Source organism: Crocodylus siamensis, chromosome 1 (assembly GCF_052110815.1).
Source record: "Crocodylus siamensis isolate JL-2025a chromosome 1, ASM5211081v1, whole genome shotgun sequence".
NCBI classification, from domain to species: domain Eukaryota; kingdom Metazoa; phylum Chordata; order Crocodylia; family Crocodylidae; genus Crocodylus; species Crocodylus siamensis.
The window spans coordinates 423,304,510-423,320,442 of NC_143395.1; the positions used below are offsets into that span (position 1 = coordinate 423,304,510).

At 68.2% G+C, this 15,933-nt stretch overlaps 5 protein-coding genes across 12 annotated transcripts in view; 2 read left to right on the plus strand and 3 right to left on the minus strand.

Moving 5' to 3' along the window:
• DNHD1 (dynein heavy chain domain 1) overlaps positions 1-472 on the plus strand; it is a 33,325-nt gene extending 32,853 nt beyond the window's left edge. For all 7 annotated transcript variants that reach the window (XM_090031012.1, XM_090031014.1, XM_090031018.1 and 4 more), the window contains one exon: positions 90-472. In XM_090031012.1, the coding sequence (XP_089887138.1) occupies positions 90-446 (357 nt within the window). In that variant the 3' untranslated portion in view covers positions 447-472. The remainder of the gene's footprint in view (positions 1-89) is intronic.
• LOC149875676 (F-box/WD repeat-containing protein 7-like) lies at positions 466-8,376 on the minus strand. The gene is made up of 13 exons (XM_090031024.1): positions 8,098-8,376; positions 7,464-7,604; positions 6,441-6,797; positions 5,904-5,986; positions 5,537-5,675; positions 4,932-5,066; positions 4,724-4,847; positions 3,354-3,490; positions 2,984-3,097; positions 1,756-1,937; positions 1,440-1,665; positions 1,036-1,246; positions 466-951 (listed from the first exon to the last, which is right to left on the minus strand). The coding sequence occupies exons 1-13, from the start codon at positions 8,374-8,376 to the stop codon at positions 683-685; spliced, it is 2,397 nt and encodes a 798-aa protein (XP_089887150.1). The 3' UTR covers positions 466-682.
• RRP8 (ribosomal RNA processing 8) lies at positions 8,364-10,009 on the minus strand. Its single transcript, XM_090031038.1, has 5 exons — positions 9,309-10,009; positions 9,101-9,230; positions 8,891-8,997; positions 8,675-8,771; positions 8,364-8,580 (listed from the first exon to the last, which is right to left on the minus strand). Exons 1-5 carry the CDS (start codon positions 10,007-10,009, stop codon positions 8,467-8,469), a joined length of 1,149 nt encoding a protein of 382 aa, XP_089887164.1. The 3' UTR covers positions 8,364-8,466.
• Positions 10,010-10,024: 15 nt separating this feature from the next.
• On the plus strand, positions 10,025-13,843 carry ILK (integrin linked kinase). The gene is made up of 13 exons (XM_090031042.1): positions 10,025-10,154; positions 10,342-10,438; positions 10,856-11,021; positions 11,238-11,333; positions 11,407-11,503; positions 11,639-11,722; positions 11,865-11,950; positions 12,166-12,275; positions 12,391-12,518; positions 12,598-12,719; positions 12,799-12,898; positions 12,979-13,109; positions 13,196-13,843. Exons 2-13 carry the CDS (start codon positions 10,350-10,352, stop codon positions 13,343-13,345), a joined length of 1,359 nt encoding a protein of 452 aa, XP_089887168.1. The 5' UTR covers positions 10,025-10,154; positions 10,342-10,349; the 3' UTR covers positions 13,346-13,843.
• Positions 13,844-14,341: 498 nt separating this feature from the next.
• TAF10 (TATA-box binding protein associated factor 10) lies at positions 14,342-15,413 on the minus strand. Of its 2 annotated transcripts, none has more exons than XM_090031044.1 (5): positions 15,284-15,413; positions 14,927-15,066; positions 14,786-14,850; positions 14,598-14,712; positions 14,342-14,500 (listed from the first exon to the last, which is right to left on the minus strand). In XM_090031044.1, exons 1-5 carry the CDS (start codon positions 15,348-15,350, stop codon positions 14,411-14,413), a joined length of 477 nt encoding a protein of 158 aa, XP_089887170.1. In that variant the 5' UTR covers positions 15,351-15,413; the 3' UTR covers positions 14,342-14,410. The 2 variants fall into 2 exon arrangements, with proteins under 2 accessions (XP_089887170.1, XP_089887169.1); XM_090031043.1 differs by having other exon boundaries at positions 15,170-15,407.
• Between the last annotated feature and the right edge of the window lie 520 nt (positions 15,414-15,933).

The following is a 15,933-nucleotide window of genomic DNA, read 5'->3' on the forward strand; positions in this document are numbered from 1 at the left end:
CCGGCCCTTCCTTGATGGCGAAGGGCGGGGGGGGGAACAGCTGGGCCCTGCCCCCAACCTGCTTGACCTCCCACACCCCACTCTTTCAGGTGCTACAATCCGGTGTTTCACACCCCAGCCACAGCCACAGGTCTGGGCTCCTGCTGGGTGGTCTGGAGCTGCGCAATGCAAGGTGGGATGAGGACACGGCCCGGCTTCAGGCTGCGCGCAGCACCCGGCCCTGCCCGCTGCCCCTCGTATGGGTGCAAGCCTTGCGCAAGGCAAGCCAGCTGCCAGGGGCCAGCGCCTTCCTGCCTCGGCACCACTGCCCCATCTACGTGGGGCTGGCCCAGCAGCCCACATGTCTGAAGAGCCACCGGGCTGTGCTGCACCTGGCACTGCCCTGCGCCATGCCACCTGCTCTGTGCACACAGCACTGCTTGCATATTGTCAGCCTGTTGCCCTGAGACACCCTGCACAGGCTGCTACAGAAATAGAATATATTCGTGTACAAAACATGCTGCCTCCTGTGCTCAAGTCTCCGCCTGGCGCCAGGCGCCCGTACATATAAATAAGGCCCAGGCAGGCTCTGCGCTGTCTGTACAGTCTGCCAGGGTAGGTGCAGGGGTAGCGCCGGCGCCAGGGCCTGCCCAGCAGAGACCAGCGTCCACCCGGCCTGCAGGCACCTCCCCACCAGCGTGGGTCACTTGAGGTCCACATCAAAGTCCAGCACCAGCAACTTGGTCTCCTCAGTGCCGTTGCGGCTGCCCACGGCGCACACCAGCTTGGTGCTGGAGGCGCGGATGCGCCATACCACTCCCCCACTGCCCCCACTCTCCAGTGCCACCAGGTTGCGCACAAACTCGCCCGTCTTGAGGTCCCACAGCTTGACGGTGCCGTCATCAGAGCTGGTCACAACAAACTTGGAGCTGAACTGCAGGCAAGTCACTGCGCTCTGATGCTTGCTGGGCCCTGGGAGAAGAGGCGCTGTGAGGCCCCGGCCCACCCCATCCCCTGACCAGGCCCCGGCCCTGCCACCCCCGCCCCTGTACTCACCCTGCAGTGTCTGCAGGCACTGCCCTGTGTTGATGTCCCAGATCTTGACGGTGGAGTCAGCATTGCCGGACACCAAGATGTTGTCACGCAGCTCCATGCCGCTGGTGAGCGACTGGTGTCCCATCAGTGTGTGCAGGCAGTTCCCACTCTCCACATCCCACACCCGGATTGACGTGTCCAGTGATCCGCTCACGATGTGTGTCCCGTCAAACTGCCAGTGCAGGGGGAAGCGTGGTCAGCCATGCCCAGCTGGATGGGTGCTGCCGGGGGGGTAGGGTCCCTTGCCACAGCCAGAGAGCTGCCCACAGGGTGCAAACAGGGCTCATGCCCTTGCAGCTCTGCCAGGGCAAGCATTGAGGGGAAGGGTCTGGGGAGCAGACATGCTAAGTGCGGGGGCATCTCACCTGGAGGGAGTAGACGCGGTTGGTGTGCCCCTGCAGTGTGTGGGTGCAGCTCTCGCTCTCAGGGTCCCAGACCTTGACAGTGTAGTCGTAGGCGCCACTGACCACCTTGTGCCCGTCGTACTGCACGCAGCGCACAGCCGCCACGTGCCCCATCAGTACATGGAGGCACTGGCCTGTCTCGATGTCCCACAGGCGCAGTGTGGCATCCCGCGACCCGCTCACCACCCTGCACAGGATACACGTGCCACCAGGGCTCAGCACCCCATGCCCTCTCCCTGCCCTGCCCGGGTCCCGCTGATGTCCCCCCCGCCAGTACCTGTTGCCATGCAGGTGCATACAACGCACAGTGGACGTGTGCCCGTAGAGAGTGTGCACGCACTCGCCCGTGTCCGCATTCCACACCTTCAGCGTCCGGTCTGTGGAGCCGCTGATGACTATGTTGTCTCTCATCTGGGATGACCAGACGCCCCCGGTGTGGCCCACCAGCGTCTGCACACACTGTGGGACAGCCAGCTATTAGCAGGTGCAGGGCAGGGCGAGGGCAAGACCCCCAGCACCGACCAGGTGATGGGTCCAGATGCCCCAGCACCGCTGCCCAGAGCTCCTGCACCCCTGCCCCATTGCAGGTAGCTGGAAACGGCCCAGCTCTCCCCCGACACTGATCCTAACCCTCATCCCAGCTTCGTAGTTGGTAGGGTCGAAAGGGACCTAAGCAGATCATCAAGTCTGACCCCCTGCCATGGGCAGGAAAGGGTGCTGGGGTCACACAGCCCTGGCTAGGTGGCTGTCTAGCCTCCTTCCGAAGACCCTCAGGGTAGTGGCAAGCACCACTTCACTTGGAAGTTGGTTCTAGCTCCTAGCTGCCCTGACAGTGAAGTAGCGCCTCCTGATGCCTAGCCTGAATCTACTCTCAGTGAAATTATGGCCGTTGTTCCTTGTTAGAGCTCGGGGGAACAGGGACTCTTCCACTGCCTGCTAGTCCGTCTTGGCAAGTTTATAGATGGCCACCAGACCCCCCCTCATCCTTCTCTTGTGGCCCTCCTCTGGACCCTCTCCATCCATGCTGTTCACATCGCTCCTGAAGTGCAGCGCCCAGAACGGGATGCAGTACTCCCAACTGCGGCCTGACCAGTGTCACAGAGGGGGAGGATCACCTCCTTGGACCTGCTCAAGATGCATCTGTGGATGCATGACAAGGTGCGGTTGGCCTTCCTGACAGCGTCCCCTTATCGGCCCATGCTCATCTTGGAATCAACAGCGACTCCAAGATCCTTTTCTGCCTCTGCGCTGGCAAGAAGGGAGTTCCCCAGCCTGTAGGTCTGCTGCTGGTTCTTCCTCCCCAGGTGCAGCATCCTGCACTTGTCCGCTGGGGTCGTTGTGCCCCGCTCAGCCCCATTTGACCTCAGGTCCAACAGACCCTAGCCCCCTGGGTTCACTCGGACATGTTACATTCAGCAACACGTCCCATGCCATGACCTGCAGGTAGCCAAGTTTGGTGCTCAACAGCTGCGGGAGCATGTAGACCCCTGGCGCGGCAGGCTCACCTCCCCCGTGATGGCCGACCAAACTTTGAGTGTGTTGTCGTCAGAACCGCTGACAATGCGGTTGCCACAGAACTGCAGACAGGTAATGACGTGGTCATCATGGCCCTTCAGGACCTGGAAGGGGGGCACAGATGCATTACACATGGCCGGGAATCCAGGGGGCAGCCCAGGGGACCCCTGGAGCTGGGGGCTTTGCTCCCACTGGGAGCATGGGGGAGCAGGGAGGCTGAGGCAGACAACCAACAGGCTCAATCTCCTGCAGCCTCTGAGATGCTACGGGGGAAGGGGCAGAGCCAGGCCTGCAGCAGACCTGCATGGAGCCTGGCAGGGGATGCGGTGAGGCAGGGGCCAGGTCCACTCACCAACCCACCTTGGGGGCCTTGAGCTCCCCACTGCGCCAATTCATGTCGATACGGTGCTGCCGCATGAAAGCAAACTTCCAGGGGCTGTACATGAAGCCAGGGCTCAGCAGACGCCGCTTGCGCAAGTTCAGGGGCTCCTCGATGCCTGTGGGACAGAAAGGTGTGAGGCTGGTTGGGAGGGGCTGGGACCAAGCTGCATGTGGCACAGACTAGCTCTTTATAGATCTGTTTCATTTCAAAGCTAGATTTGCTCCTGGTCCAACTGGGTAAAGTCCAATGCTCATGTTCCAAAATCTGACTGAGCCGAGCTCAGTCGCTCCAACCTACATGGAGCTACCACAGGGCAAGTCTCCTCCCTCCCAGACCACTGGCTTGGGGCTCTGGATATTCTCCAAATCTGGACAGGTGTCCTATGTACAAGCTCCGGGCCCAGAGCCCTTGGAGTTCAGATGCCCCCAGTCTCGCTTGCCTTCAGCCAAAATGCCAGAGGAGCCAACAAGGAGAGTCTGAGAGCAATCACCCATTGCCATCAACTGTGAAGCCCAGATCCCCGTGTCAGAAGGCTTTAGCAGACTCTGGCAGGTGTTAGCCTGTGGCAAAGGGCAGGCCTCTGGCCTCAGCTACATGGAGTCATTCTAGGCTAGCAAGAGAAAAATTTCCCCTTCCAGGTATGTTAAAACATTAAGCCCATCCCCGTGGGGTCTCCCTGCTAGGTAAGAGATTTCCATGGGGCCTGGCCCATGCCCCTGGCTACACTTTATATCGACTTGATGCTTGATATTAGTGTGAGGCCCAAAGGCTCGTGATTTATTACATAGTCCACTGACCTGAACCCCACTAGAGACAACAGTCTTGAACCAGTGACCCTGCACTGTATTTAATCAGTGTCGTAACTGATTTCTGTTACCAAACACGGTAATTATAAGCAACGTGCTTAATGTGACTTCCTTACGTGGAAACGTAAAAATGAGAGGCTTCTGAGGCAGGTGGAGAGTTTTAAGTCTTCCTCAGTGAGGACTTGGATGTGGGGTACAGCCCAGGCTGCAGATGGAGACTGAGGTGTGCAAATGCTCCTGCTGGGACCAACCCCGCAGGGTCCTGGGTCAAGGGTCTTGCCCCCCTGCTCAAGCTCAGATCAATGCTGCACTGGGGCAGGAAGGGACTTCCCCTTGATCAGAGTGGTATGGACTAGATGAGTTTGCCTTCCTCTGCAGCAGGAGCACGATCTCTGCCAGGGGTCTCTCGGAGCATACTTCAACACCCTTTGCAGCAGCAGGACATTGGTAGCTGTAGCCCCCCTGCTTTCCCTGGGGCAGGGGCAATGCCTGGGGTTGTCCCCCACTTCTCTGTGATCACAAAAGACAGGAGAGAGCTTTACCTTCCTCACGACATTTTTCCCTCCACAGCAGGTTGTCCTCAGCCAGAACACGCCAGTAGCGACAGGTCTGGGCGGCACGGAGCAGGTCCCGGGGCTCCAGAAAGGACAGGACATAGAGTGCCAGCTGCAGGAGAGGGGAGTCAGGGGGCTGCAACAGCCCTAGGACCTCTGGCTGAGGGCTGCCCCATCCCCCCACAATGCTGCTCACCTCCTTGGGCAGCAGAGAAATGAAGTCCCTCTGGAACTGGGGCTCGATAACCTGCATCATGTACTTGATCTGGGAGGGCTCGCAACGGTCAATGAGCTCGTCTAGTGCCAGCAGCTTCTCAGGGCCGCTCCAGCGCTGGGGAGGATGCAGCCGGGACGTAAGACATGGGGCAACACCTGGCCACCCTCACAGGGAGACAACAGGCTTCCCCGAGAGCCCCTGAGCTGGGGACCCTGGTAGGGCAGGGCAAAGGAGCTGCCTGGGTTGGCAGTGCAGGGGCCCCAGGCACAACAGGCTGCACAGAGCCAGCAAACAGCTGGCCGGGTGCAGGGGCTCTGGGGCTGCCATGCAAGGACCTACTGGGCAGATGGAGAGGTGAGGGGAGCAGGGCACTGAGAATAAGATGAGGGAGCTCTGCCAGCTACAAGGTAGGGGGACCGTGACCAGAGCTTGATTCAGCTGAGCAGGAACCTCCTCTTTTCCAAACTGGACCCTGGCTTGCCTGTGACCCCTCCCGGGGCAGTCCCTGCGCAGCCCATACCCCACTCCTGGCCCCTCCTTACCCTGGCTGCTCCCCATGGGGCCCTGGGGGCACACACGCCTACCTGGAAGGTGCGGAGCCAGTCCTGCAGCCCTGGGGGCGGAGCAACCGAGGGCATGCGGCGCCGGCGTGCCTGGCCTGGCCGACCATTGCGCAGGTCCCCAAAGGTGGTGGTGGGGCTGGGGGTGCAGGGACCCAGAGTCCTGGAGCCCAGTGGAGAGATGCACAGGAGAAACATTGAATACGCATCACCAGGCAGTTCCCAAAAGACAGACAGACACCTCTGTCCCAGACTCCCCGCTGCATCTTCCAGGCCCCACAGCTCCCCATCGCCTCAAAAGAAAGCCCCTACTCAGCCCTGCTCCCTGTGGCCTCCCTCCCCTGGTAAACCCAACTCAGCCTCCCCGCCGCAGCCCTGGGCCTGCTCTCACCGGCTGAGCTCCGAGCCCTTGCACAGCTTCTTGCCAGGGGACAGGGCCCGGCCGTCCAGGCCATTCTCTGACTTGCGCTTCATCTGCCAGGAGAGGGGAGTGAGCAGGATGCCGTGCAACAGGGCTGGGCACAGTTCCGCCCCTGGGCCATGAGCAGAGGAGGGGGTTGTGGCCCAGCCCGTGGGAATAGATTCATAGATTCATAGATGCTAGGGTCGGAAGGGACCTCAATAGGAAGGTGGAAGGCAGCCCACGCGCAGCACCACAGCTGGAGCACCCCAGGACCCAAGGGCCAAGCAGGGAGGGCCACGCCCCTCTGGCACAGCAACACCTACAGGGCCCTCCCACGTGCCCCAATGAGCATGGCCACCCCCCATTCTTGCCCAAGAGCCCAGGCCCCTGCCCCAGGGGGCTACACTGCCTCCTGCCACCGTGGTGCTGGTGCTCAGCTCAGGGAGTCCTAGCAGTGGAAAAGAACTGGCAGGTCCCTCCCTCAGGGGCTGGGCTCCGGGGCGGCTGCCCCTCGCACCCTCCTACCTTGGGCCGCACGTGCCGGATGAGGCCGCCCTCCTCGGTGCGCTCCAGGTAATCGATCCAGCGCTCGCCCACCGTGTAGTAGAAGTAGACGTCGCCACTGTCCTCCCCTTCGTCACTGCAGCAGCTGCCTTCTTCCTCCTCCTCCTCTTCCTCCTGGACCCCGCGACTCCGGGGGCTGGCAGGCTCCGGCTCCCCATGGTCCCCCACGGCCTCTGACTCAGGCACCCCCCGTGCTCGGGAGCCGTTGGGCTCAGGGCCCGGCACGGGGCCCCCTTCCCCGCTGGAGCGGTCCGACTCCTCGGAGTCCCAGGGCACCTGGGCATCCTCCTCCTCGTCCCCGTCTTCCGCGGCCGGCACCTGCACCAGGGACAGTGGGTCAGGGAGGGATGGGGTGGGCTTTGGGGCTGGACTCCCAGCACCACGAAAGGAGCTCCACAGTTCCAGCACCGCTACAGGTGCTGAGGAAGCGCCAGGCCCAGACTGAGACATAGGCAGAACCAGCCCTTGGGGACCAAGCAAGGACAGATGGCTACAGGCCCAGCTGACACACCTCTGGCCTCTGCCAAGCAGCCAGCTCGCAGGGTTAGCCAAAGCCTCCTCAGGGGCCGCAGGGAGGGGAGGGGAGGGGAGGGCGGGGGTGATGCGGACATGCGAGCGGCAAGCAGAGCTGGGCAGCGCAGGCTTGTCGCTGCCTGGAGAGGGTCACGTGGCAAGTCCCAGAGCCACCCGGAAGGAACCAGAGCATTGTCATGGACGAAGGGGATGCTGCACAGCGGGGGGAGGGACGGGGGACACTGGGCAACAGTCAGCAGAGAGACACCAGATACTGGCGGGCCTGGTACTCTCCGGAGTCCTTGAAGAGCCGGCCGAGGAACCCTGTCAATGCCCACATTTAACACACCTCGACCGAGCAAAGACAGACGGGGACAGGCTTGCGCGGCGCCTGCCGTCAGAGGGGACCAGCGCTCCCCCCAAGCTACAGAAAAGCCGGCACAGGAGCAGCAGGGGCCGGGCGGGACCCACCTGGGGCGCGGGGCGGGCGGGGGCGGGGGTGCGGGGCGGGCGGCAGGTGCAGACCAGGCGGTGGCTGTTCAGCTCCAGGATCCGCGCCGTGACGCCCTTCACGTGCAGCAGCTCGTCCAGCGACCGGAAGCCCTGCAGCTCCTGGGGGCAGGGGGCGGGGCATGGGTGGGGGGTCCCGCACCCCGCATGGACCCACAACCCCGGACCTGCATCCCACCCCCCATGGAAGCATGCCCTCCCGCTCCCCTCCCCACGGGCCCACAAGCCCCCACTCCTCCCTCCCACGGGCCCAACCCCTCCCACAGGTCCACAGTCCCTCCACTCCACCCCCTCCCACGGGCTCACAGCCCCCCCCCCCCTCCCACGGGCCCAACCCCTCCCACAGGTCCACAGTCCCTCCACTCCACCCCCTCCCACGGGCTCACAGCTCCCCCCCTCCCACGGGCCCAACCCCTCCCACTCCCCCCTCCCACGGGCCCAACCCCTCCCACAGGTCCACAGCCACTCCACTCCCCCCTCTCACGGGCCCCCAGCCCCCCCACTCCCCTCCCCACGGGCCCACGGCCCCCCCACTCCTCCCTCCCACGGGCCCACGGCCCCCCCACCTGGCCCACAACGCCCCCCGGCCTCGCACCTCCCGCTTGCGCACGATGCCGCGCGCGCGGCGCCGGCCGATGCCGCGCAGGGCCCCCTCGAGCTCGGCCGCGCCCGCGCGGTTGATGTCGAGCTTGGCCCCGCCGCGGCCCGGCCCGCCCGGAGCCGCCATCGCCACCGCCCGCCCGCCGCGCCTGCGTGGTCCAGCTCCCCGGCCCCGGCGCGCATGCGCCACCACTTCCCGGTGCCCCACCGCGCACGCGCTCCCCCTACCGGGACTACATTTCCCAACAAGCACCGCGGTCATTTTCCTCATCATCAACAACAACAACAACTTTATTGACCACCCGGAGAAGAGGCGCCCCGCCCCCGGAGCGGCCCGCAGGGCGGCAGGGCGTCCCCCGCGGGCTCAGCGCTTCTTGTAGAGGCAGGGCCGGAGCTGCAGGCCAGGCAGCGTGGCCCCCGCGTGGGGCCGCCCCGTCTTGCTGAACTCGAAGAAGTAGAAGAAGTTGTTGGCCAGGTCCTGCGGGGAGAGACGGGCGTCAGCGCCAGCCCCGAGCCGCCCGCTGCCCCACGCCCCAGTGCCCGAGGAAGCAGGCGGGGCGGCCCCGACGCACCTTCGAGACGATCTTGAAGCCCAGCTGAGTCACGGCGCCGACGAAGGTGCGGACGTCCGGGAAGCGGCTGGCGACCTCCGCCATCAGCAGGGTGCCGCTGCGGAGAGCCTGGACGGTGACGGATCGCGGCGGCGCTCACGCTGCCCCGCACCCCTGCCCGGCTCACGCCCCTGGTGCTGGAGCGCCCCGCCGACTCCCGCGGGCCGCTAGACTCACCCCGGGCGCAGCAGGCGGTTGGCCTCCTCCAGGATCTCCCGCAGGTTGGTGCCCATCAGCGACAGGCAGAACACAGCCACGTCCACGGAAGCGTCGCCCAGCGGCACCTGCAGCCACGACAGCGCCTGCGTCAGCTCCGGCTCGCGGGAGCCTCCCTCAGCGCCTCCCGGCCCCGGCCCCGGCCCCAGCCCCAGCCCCAGCCCCGCGCACCTCGGCCATGTCGCAGACCGTGACGCCAGGCTGCAGGGCCACGAGGTCGAAGGAGTGCACCGTGTTGCGCACGCCGCGCGCCACCCGGCAGTCGCCGCAGCCGAGGTCGGCCACCACCAGCGACGCCGGCCTGCGAGGACAGAGTCAGCGCCCCCGCGTGCTGCCCGCGGCCCCACGCCCGCCCCCAGCCCGGCGGCGCTGTGCTCACCGGCGGCGCAGGTAGCGCACGACGCGCTGCGCGGGCTGCTCAGGCCAGCGCGCTGCCTGCCGCGCGAAGCCGCGGTGGTAGAGGGCGAAGGCCTCGGGGTCGTGCTGCAGGAGGCGGGCGGCCTGGCGGCTGGTGCCCGCCTGCAGCTGCTGGTTCAGGTAGCGGAACCGGGCGGCCTCCAGCCGCGCCTGCATGCGGGCCCGCAGCGCTGCCGCGCGCCCCGAGACCGAGACCTGTCCCTGTCCCTGTCCCGGCTCCGGCTCCGGCTCCGGCTGCAGCTCCGGCTCCGGCTCCGGCTGCAGCTCCGGATCGGGGTCCGGCTGCGCTTCCCCTGGGGCCTTGAACTTGTTCTTCTGCCGACGCTTGTTCTTCTGCCGGTTCCTCCACTGCTGCCGGCTCAGCCGCGGCTCCGGCTCCGGCTCCGGCTCCGGCTGCTGCTCCCCGCGGCTTGGAGCCGGAGCGCGGGGCCGGGGCCGGGGCCGGGGGCGCGTGGCGGCCTCGTGCTCGGAGCCGGAGCTGCTGCTCCCGTCCCGGTCCCGGTCCCGGTCGCAGCGGCCCGAGGCCTGGAGGCGCCGCAGCAGCGCGAGCAGGCGGCGGGGCCCGGGCGCGGGCGCGGGGCGGGCGCGGCGGGCGGGCGCGGGGCGCGGCGCGGGCTCCGGGGCGCCCCCCGCATCGCGGTCCCAGGCGGGCTCGGCGAACATGGCCCCGGGGCGGCGCGACGCGGGTCCCGGGGCCGCCGCCAGGGGCCGCTGCGGGGGCGGAGCCGGAGCCGGAGCCGCCGCCCGAGCCCGACGCGCCGGAGCCGGAGCCGGAGCCGGAGCCGCCGCCGCGGGACCCGGGCGCGAGGTGCGCGGGGGGTCGGAGCGGGATCACCCCGGGGGGCGGCGGCGGCGGCGGAGACCGGACACTCGTGACACCCCCGCGCTGCCCAGCAAGGGGTGCGGGGAGGGGCCGAGGCGGAGGTTATAGGGGAGCTAGGGGCGGCGGGGTCAGAGGTCGCGGGGGCGCCCCCCCAAACAACTCCGTCCCGCAGGAGCCGCGATGGACGACATCTTCACGCAGTGCCGCGAGGGCAACGCCGTGGCCGTGCGCCTCTGGCTGGACAACACGGAGAACGACCTCAACCAGGGGTGCGTGAGCGCGGGGCCGGGGCCGCGGCCGCGGCAGGAAGTGACCGCATCGCCCAGGCGCGAGGCTCCCGCGCCCCCCCCGGCTCTGCCCGCGCCCCCGGGCCCGGAACGGCGGGGCCGGGGCCGGGGCCGGGGCCGGGGCCGGGGCCGGGGCTGGGCGGAAGGCAGGGCGGGGCAGCCCCTCGCCGCCGCCGCCGCCGCCGTCTCCTTTTAAGGCCCGGCGTCGCCTCCTCCCGCTCGGCGGCGGGGCGGGGAGGGCTCCTGCCCGGCCCGGGGGCTGCAGGCGCCCGTTCCCCCGCGCTGTCCCGTCGGCCTCCCCCGCCCGCGATGCCCCCGTTGTGCCTGGGGTCCGGCCCCGGCCGCCGCGCCTGCGGTGAGCCTCCGCGCCGGACTCACCCCCCCTGCGCGCGCCCCCAGGGATGACCATGGCTTCAGCCCGCTGCACTGGGCCTGCCGCGAGGGCCGCGCCAACGTGGTCGACATGCTGATCATGCGGGGGGCACGCATCAACGTCATGAACCGGGGCGACGACACCCCCCTGCACCTGGCAGCCAGCCACGGCCACCGCGACATCGTGCAGAAGGTACCGCCCCCCCCCCCCCCCCCACAGAGCACTCCTCAGCACCCCACAATCCCCCCAGCGCCTGCGCCAGGGCCCCCACAACACCCCAGGGCCCGTTAGCACCCTGCCCCTCCCCTTTGCTCCCAGGACCCCACGCGCCCCATCGCTGGGCGTCACTGGGAGCAGGGAAGTGGGACCCAGCGACCCCCCCACTAAGGTCCCTGGCTCCTCCCGCAGCTGATCCAGTTCAAGGCCGACATCAACGCGGTGAACGAGCATGGGAACACACCGCTGCACTACGCCTGCTTCTGGGGCCACGAGCAGGTGGCCGAGGTGAGCGCTGCCCGGCAGAGGGGCTGGGGCACTAGGCTGCAGGGTCGGGGTCTCACCCTCCCCCTGCCCGCAGGACCTGGTGAGCAGCGGGGCCCTGGTCAGCATCTCCAACAAGTACGGCGAGATGCCCCTGGACAAGGCCAAGGTCCCGCTCCGAGAGGCTCTCAGAGGTAAATGGTGCCCCCGCCCTGCCCTGGGCCCCAGCCCACCACGCCCTCGTGTCCTGCCCCAGGCACACGCCCTCTGCCCTGGCCGTGCCCGGTCTCTCCCGCAGACCCCGGCACCCAGCACCCATCTCTCTGCAGAGCGGGCTGAGAAGCTGGGCCAGAGCCTGACCAAGATCCCCTACAAGGACACCTTCTGGAAGGGCACGACCCGCACCCGGCCACGTAAGCTCGCCGCCACCGCGGGGGCAGTTGGGGGGCACTTCACTTGGAGGGGGCTTCTTGGGGTCGCCCACTGGCAGCCCCACAGAGCTGGGGGGGAGTTGTGTGGCATCTCCCAGACCCCCGCCCCTTCCTGTGCTTGCAGGAAACGGGACCCTGAACAAACTGGCCGGCATCGACTTCAAGCAGCTGAACCTGGGACACAAACTCAACGAGAACCAGTCTGGAGAGGTGGGCACGGCAGGGGCTAGGGCACCGTGGCCCGGGGGCTTCCCAGCCCCTGGCTGGGGCACAGGCCTCGGCTCTGCTACCGTCACCCCTGCGGTCTCAGGCTCACCCCTTAGTCTGCGCATGCCCTCCTCCTGCCTGCACGGGGGCCGGGTGGGAAGAGCAGAGGGGCCCGTACCCCGCGATCCGCCCCACTGACCCCGTCCGTGTCTCGGCAGCTGTGGAGGGGGCGCTGGCAGGGCAACGACATCGTCATCAAGGTGCTGAAGATCCGGGACTGGACGACTCGGAAGAGTCGCGACTTCAACGAGGAGTACCCCAAGCTCCGGTGGGGCCGGGGGCCTGGCCACGGGTTGGGGGGCTGGGCCAAGGCTGGAGCGGGAGGGGCTGGTGGTGGGGATGGGCCAGGGGAGCCTGCAGCGCTCAGGCCCGGCCTCTCGCAGGATCTTCTCGCACCCCAACGTGCTGCCCGTGCTGGGCGCTTGCCAGGCACCACCCGCGCCCCACCCCATCATCATCACACACTGGATGCCCTACGGATCCCTCTACAACGTGCTGCACGAGGGCACGAGTGAGTGTGGGCGTGGGGGGGTGCTGTCCCATCCCCGGTCCTGCCCCCAGCACCGACACCACCCGTGTCCCCCCTGCAGACTTCGTGGTGGACCAGATGCAGGCGGTGAAGTTTGCGCTAGACATCGCGCGGGGCATGGCCTTCCTGCACACGCTGGAGCCCCTCATCCCCCGGCACCACCTCAACAGCCGCAGCGTCATGGTGAGTGCGCCGCAGGCCCACCCGGCCCCCGCCCGCCCGCCCACCGCCCCTGCTCACCCCGCTGACCCCCTCCCCACAGATCGACGAGGACATGACGGCACGGATCAGCATGGCCGACGCCAAGTTCTCCTTCCAGTGCCCCGGCAGGATGTACGCCCCGGCGTGGGTGGCGCCGGAGGGTGAGTGCAGGCAGGGCCTGGTGGGAGGGGGTCGGGCTCACGTTTGCCCCCGCTCACGTTTGCCCACGGCCTCCCCGCAGCGCTGCAGAAGAAACCCGAGGAGATCAACCGGCGCTCAGCTGACATGTGGAGCTTCGCGGTGCTGCTCTGGGAGCTGGTGACGCGCGAGGTGCCCTTCGCTGACCTCTCCAACATGGAGATCGGCATGAAGGTCAGTGCTGGGGGTGGGGGGCAGGCCTGGGGGGCTGGGCTGTAGCCCTGGGGTCCCCGACCCTGACGGGGGCTGCTTGCGGGCAGGTGGCGCTGGAGGGGTTGCGCCCGACTATCCCTCCCGGCATCTCGCCGCACATCTGCAAGCTGATGAGGATCTGCATGAACGAGGACCCGGCCAAGCGCCCCAAGTTTGACATGATCGTGCCCATCCTGGAGAAGATGCAGGACAAGTAGCCCCCGCGCCCACCCAGCTGCCGCCACCAGCTTCCCCCGCCGCCCCCAAGTGCCTTCGAGAGGCGCCAGGGCCCCCGCCCGAGCCGGCCACGGACACACGGTACAGACGACGCTGCCGCCCCTGCTCCAGGCACCGCAATGCTCCCTCACCCCTGCCACAACCGGCACTGCCCCAAGCAGCGATGGGTGCAGGCTGGGTAGGGGCCTGGCTCTGGGCAGCCCTGGACACAGGGTGAGGCCAGGCTCTGTCGGCCACAGGATACGGAGCCCCAGGCCCAGGCTGATCTCCGCTCTCTGTGGCCCTTGCCTTGTGCTCCCCTGGTGCTCTCCAGGCCCTGCCCCTCCCACCAGCCTCTCCCCCACGGCAGGGGGGGAGGCTTGGGGCTGGCCTGCCCACGGCCGGCGCCACCCTGGCTTCGCGCTTCACTTTGTCATTGTTTCCATCCAGGCTCCACGGGAAAACCACCAGCGTCTGAATAAATCTTTGTTACAAAAGCAGGCCACGCGTGGCTGAGTGCAGGGGTGGGGTGGCCTGCCTGGGGCCACGTGCAGCGCTGCAGTGACCATGCAGGGCTGGGGGTGGGTGGGGTGCCCTGCCCAAGGAGGAGCAGCCTGGCCCTGCCACGGGGCAGGGCCAGGCCCAGGCCCGTGCGACTGCCCTGCAGGGAGCGTTGAGCTGTGCTCAGCCTCTCCACCGTTCCTCGATCAGCCACCGCAGCGGCAGGACCTGGAAGCCCCATGGCTGCCTGCCCCTGAGAACAGGATGCGTGTCCTGCCGCAGCAGCTGGGGATGGGAGCACCCAACAGTGCAGGGGCTGGGGCCTGCCTGGTACTAAGAAGATGCAGAGCCCCAAATCCTGCGGCTGCTCCGCCCACCCCACCACTGCAGGGACTAGGCTCCTGTGCTCTGGCAAACCCATCGTGGCACGAGCAAAGCATAGTGCCAGGTCAGGCGCAAGCGAGCGGGCAAGGCAGACACCACCACAGAGAAGCCAATACCCCGAAGTCCATGGTTTAATGACAGACGGGGTCCTGCCCCTCTGCGGCAGGCCTGTGGAGCAGGCACTAGGTGAAATAATGCGGCTTCTTCACGTTGATGCCGTACTCGGCGAGCGCCGGGGTCAGGTCCTCCATGGTCAGCGTGTACTTCTTGTCCTGCGGGACAGGCGCCGTCACGCCCCCGAGCGTGCCCCCCGCCGCCTCTCCCGCCCCAGCGGCGCGGTCTCGCCCCGCTCCCCGCCCTGCCCCTCACCTTGCTCTTGTTGCGGGAGCTGCCCGAGGCCGTGCCCTTCATCTTGCAGTGCTGTAGGGCGTCGTTGGCGATGTCCGAGATGAACTTCTGCGCGGCCAGCGAGATGAGGCGGATGCTGCGGCACAGGGGAGGCGTTAGGTTGGGACGCGGGCACCAGGCCGTGGGCCCGCGCTCCCGGCGTCACTTACATGCGCGGGTCGGAGGCCTCGAAGCCGGCCCGGTTGAGGTAATAGCCCGTGACGGCGTCCGGGATCTGCAACGGGAGAGCGTCAGGCGGCGTGGGCCCGAGCCGGAGCGAGCCCAGCCGCCGGCCCCGGCCCCGCGCTCACGGTGGGCGTGTAGTCCTCCAGCTGCATGAGGAAGTCCACCAGGGGCGCGGTCGACACCACCGGCTTCACGTCGCCGTTAGCCGCCCCGGGCACATACACCCCGTTGGGCAGCGCCTCCGCCGGCGCCGGGGGGCCGGGCACTGGGGGGGGCAGGGGGGTCAGGCACTGCTGTCCGCGCACCCCGCCCCGCCCCGCGCACCCCGCAAGCCCCACCCCCTGCCCTCTCCGAGCCCCGCCCCTCACCGGGCCCCCTGGCGCCGCCCACGCCACCCCCGGCCGGGGCGGCCCCCCCAGCGGCGGCGGCGGGCGGGGCCGGGCCGGGGGCGGGGCCAGCCGCGAGGGCGGGGCTGGGCTTGCCGTCGGCGGCGGCAGCGGCGGCGGCGGGGGCCGCGGGCGCGGGGTCGGGCTCGGCGCTGCCGCTCATGGCGGGCGGGTCCCGCTCCCACAGCCGCGCTCCGAGCCGGCCCGGCGCTGCGCACTTCCGGGGCGCGCCCGACGCGCCCATTGGCCGGGCCACCCGCCGCTCAGCACGGGCCCCGCCCCCCACGCGCTGATTGGGCGGCCGGCTCAGGCCCCACCCCGCCGCCCATCGAGCACTGGAGCAGAGCGGCGCGAAGCCGCACCACCGAGACGGGCGCCTAGACCGGCGCCGAAGGCCGGCGAGGCTACCCCTGGCGGCCGGGGCAGCGCAACTTGGGGAGCCCGGGCCGGGCCCGCCGTGTCACAGCTGGAGCGGGGGATGCCCCGGGGGGCACAGCTGGAGGGGGGGCGGGGCACAGCTGGAACTGGAGCTCCCCCCAGAGCCCGTGGGGCACTGCCGGCCCCCAACAGCGCCCTGCACCCAGGGCCTGGTCTGAGCTGGTCTGGCACGGTGGGGCCATGGCTGCAGCAGGCACCAGCACCTCCCCCCAGCACGCACAAGTCCTTATGGTAGCCCGGGCCAGGCCCTGCTGCTCCCCCGCCCAGGCCCCCCAGCCATGCCCACCCCCGCCCCAGCCCCTCCAAGG

Bases quoted from the DNA above. Each gene is read 5' to 3' on its own strand.
- LOC149875676 (XM_090031024.1), bottom strand. From the start codon at position 8,376: ATGATGAGGAAAATGACCGCGGTGCTTGTTGGGAAATGTAGTCCCGGT. The intron at 3,098-3,353 runs GTGGGTTGGTGA...CCCCCCTTCCAG, and splicing joins GGGAGCTCAAGGCCCCCAAG to GTCCTGAAGGGCCATGATGA. The intron at 952-1,035 runs GTGAGTACAGGG...CTCTTCTCCCAG, and splicing joins GTGCCTGCAGACACTGCAGG to GGCCCAGCAAGCATCAGAGC.
- TAF10 (XM_090031043.1), bottom strand. From the start codon at position 15,350: ATGAGCGGCAGCGCCGAGCCCGACCCCGCGCCCGCGGCCCCCGCCGCC. The intron at 15,067-15,169 runs GTGAGGGGCGGG...TGCCCCCCCCAG, and splicing joins GGGCGGCGCCAGGGGGCCCG to TGCCCGGCCCCCCGGCGCCG. The intron at 14,501-14,597 runs GTGAGGGGCAGG...CCTGTCCCGCAG, and splicing joins GCTCCCGCAACAAGAGCAAG to GACAAGAAGTACACGCTGAC.
- RRP8 (XM_090031038.1), bottom strand. From the start codon at position 10,009: ATGTTCGCCGAGCCCGCCTGGGACCGCGATGCGGGGGGCGCCCCGGAG. The intron at 8,998-9,100 runs GTGCGCGGGGCT...TCGTGGCTGCAG, and splicing joins CGGTCTGCGACATGGCCGAG to GTGCCGCTGGGCGACGCTTC. The intron at 8,581-8,674 runs GTGCGTCGGGGC...CTCTCCCCGCAG, and splicing joins GCTTCAAGATCGTCTCGAAG to GACCTGGCCAACAACTTCTT.
- ILK (XM_090031042.1), top strand. From the start codon at position 10,350: ATGGACGACATCTTCACGCAGTGCCGCGAGGGCAACGCCGTGGCCGTG. The intron at 10,439-10,855 runs GTGCGTGAGCGC...GCGCGCCCCCAG, and splicing joins GAGAACGACCTCAACCAGGG to GGATGACCATGGCTTCAGCC. The intron at 11,334-11,406 runs GTGAGCGCTGCC...CCCTGCCCGCAG, and splicing joins GCCACGAGCAGGTGGCCGAG to GACCTGGTGAGCAGCGGGGC.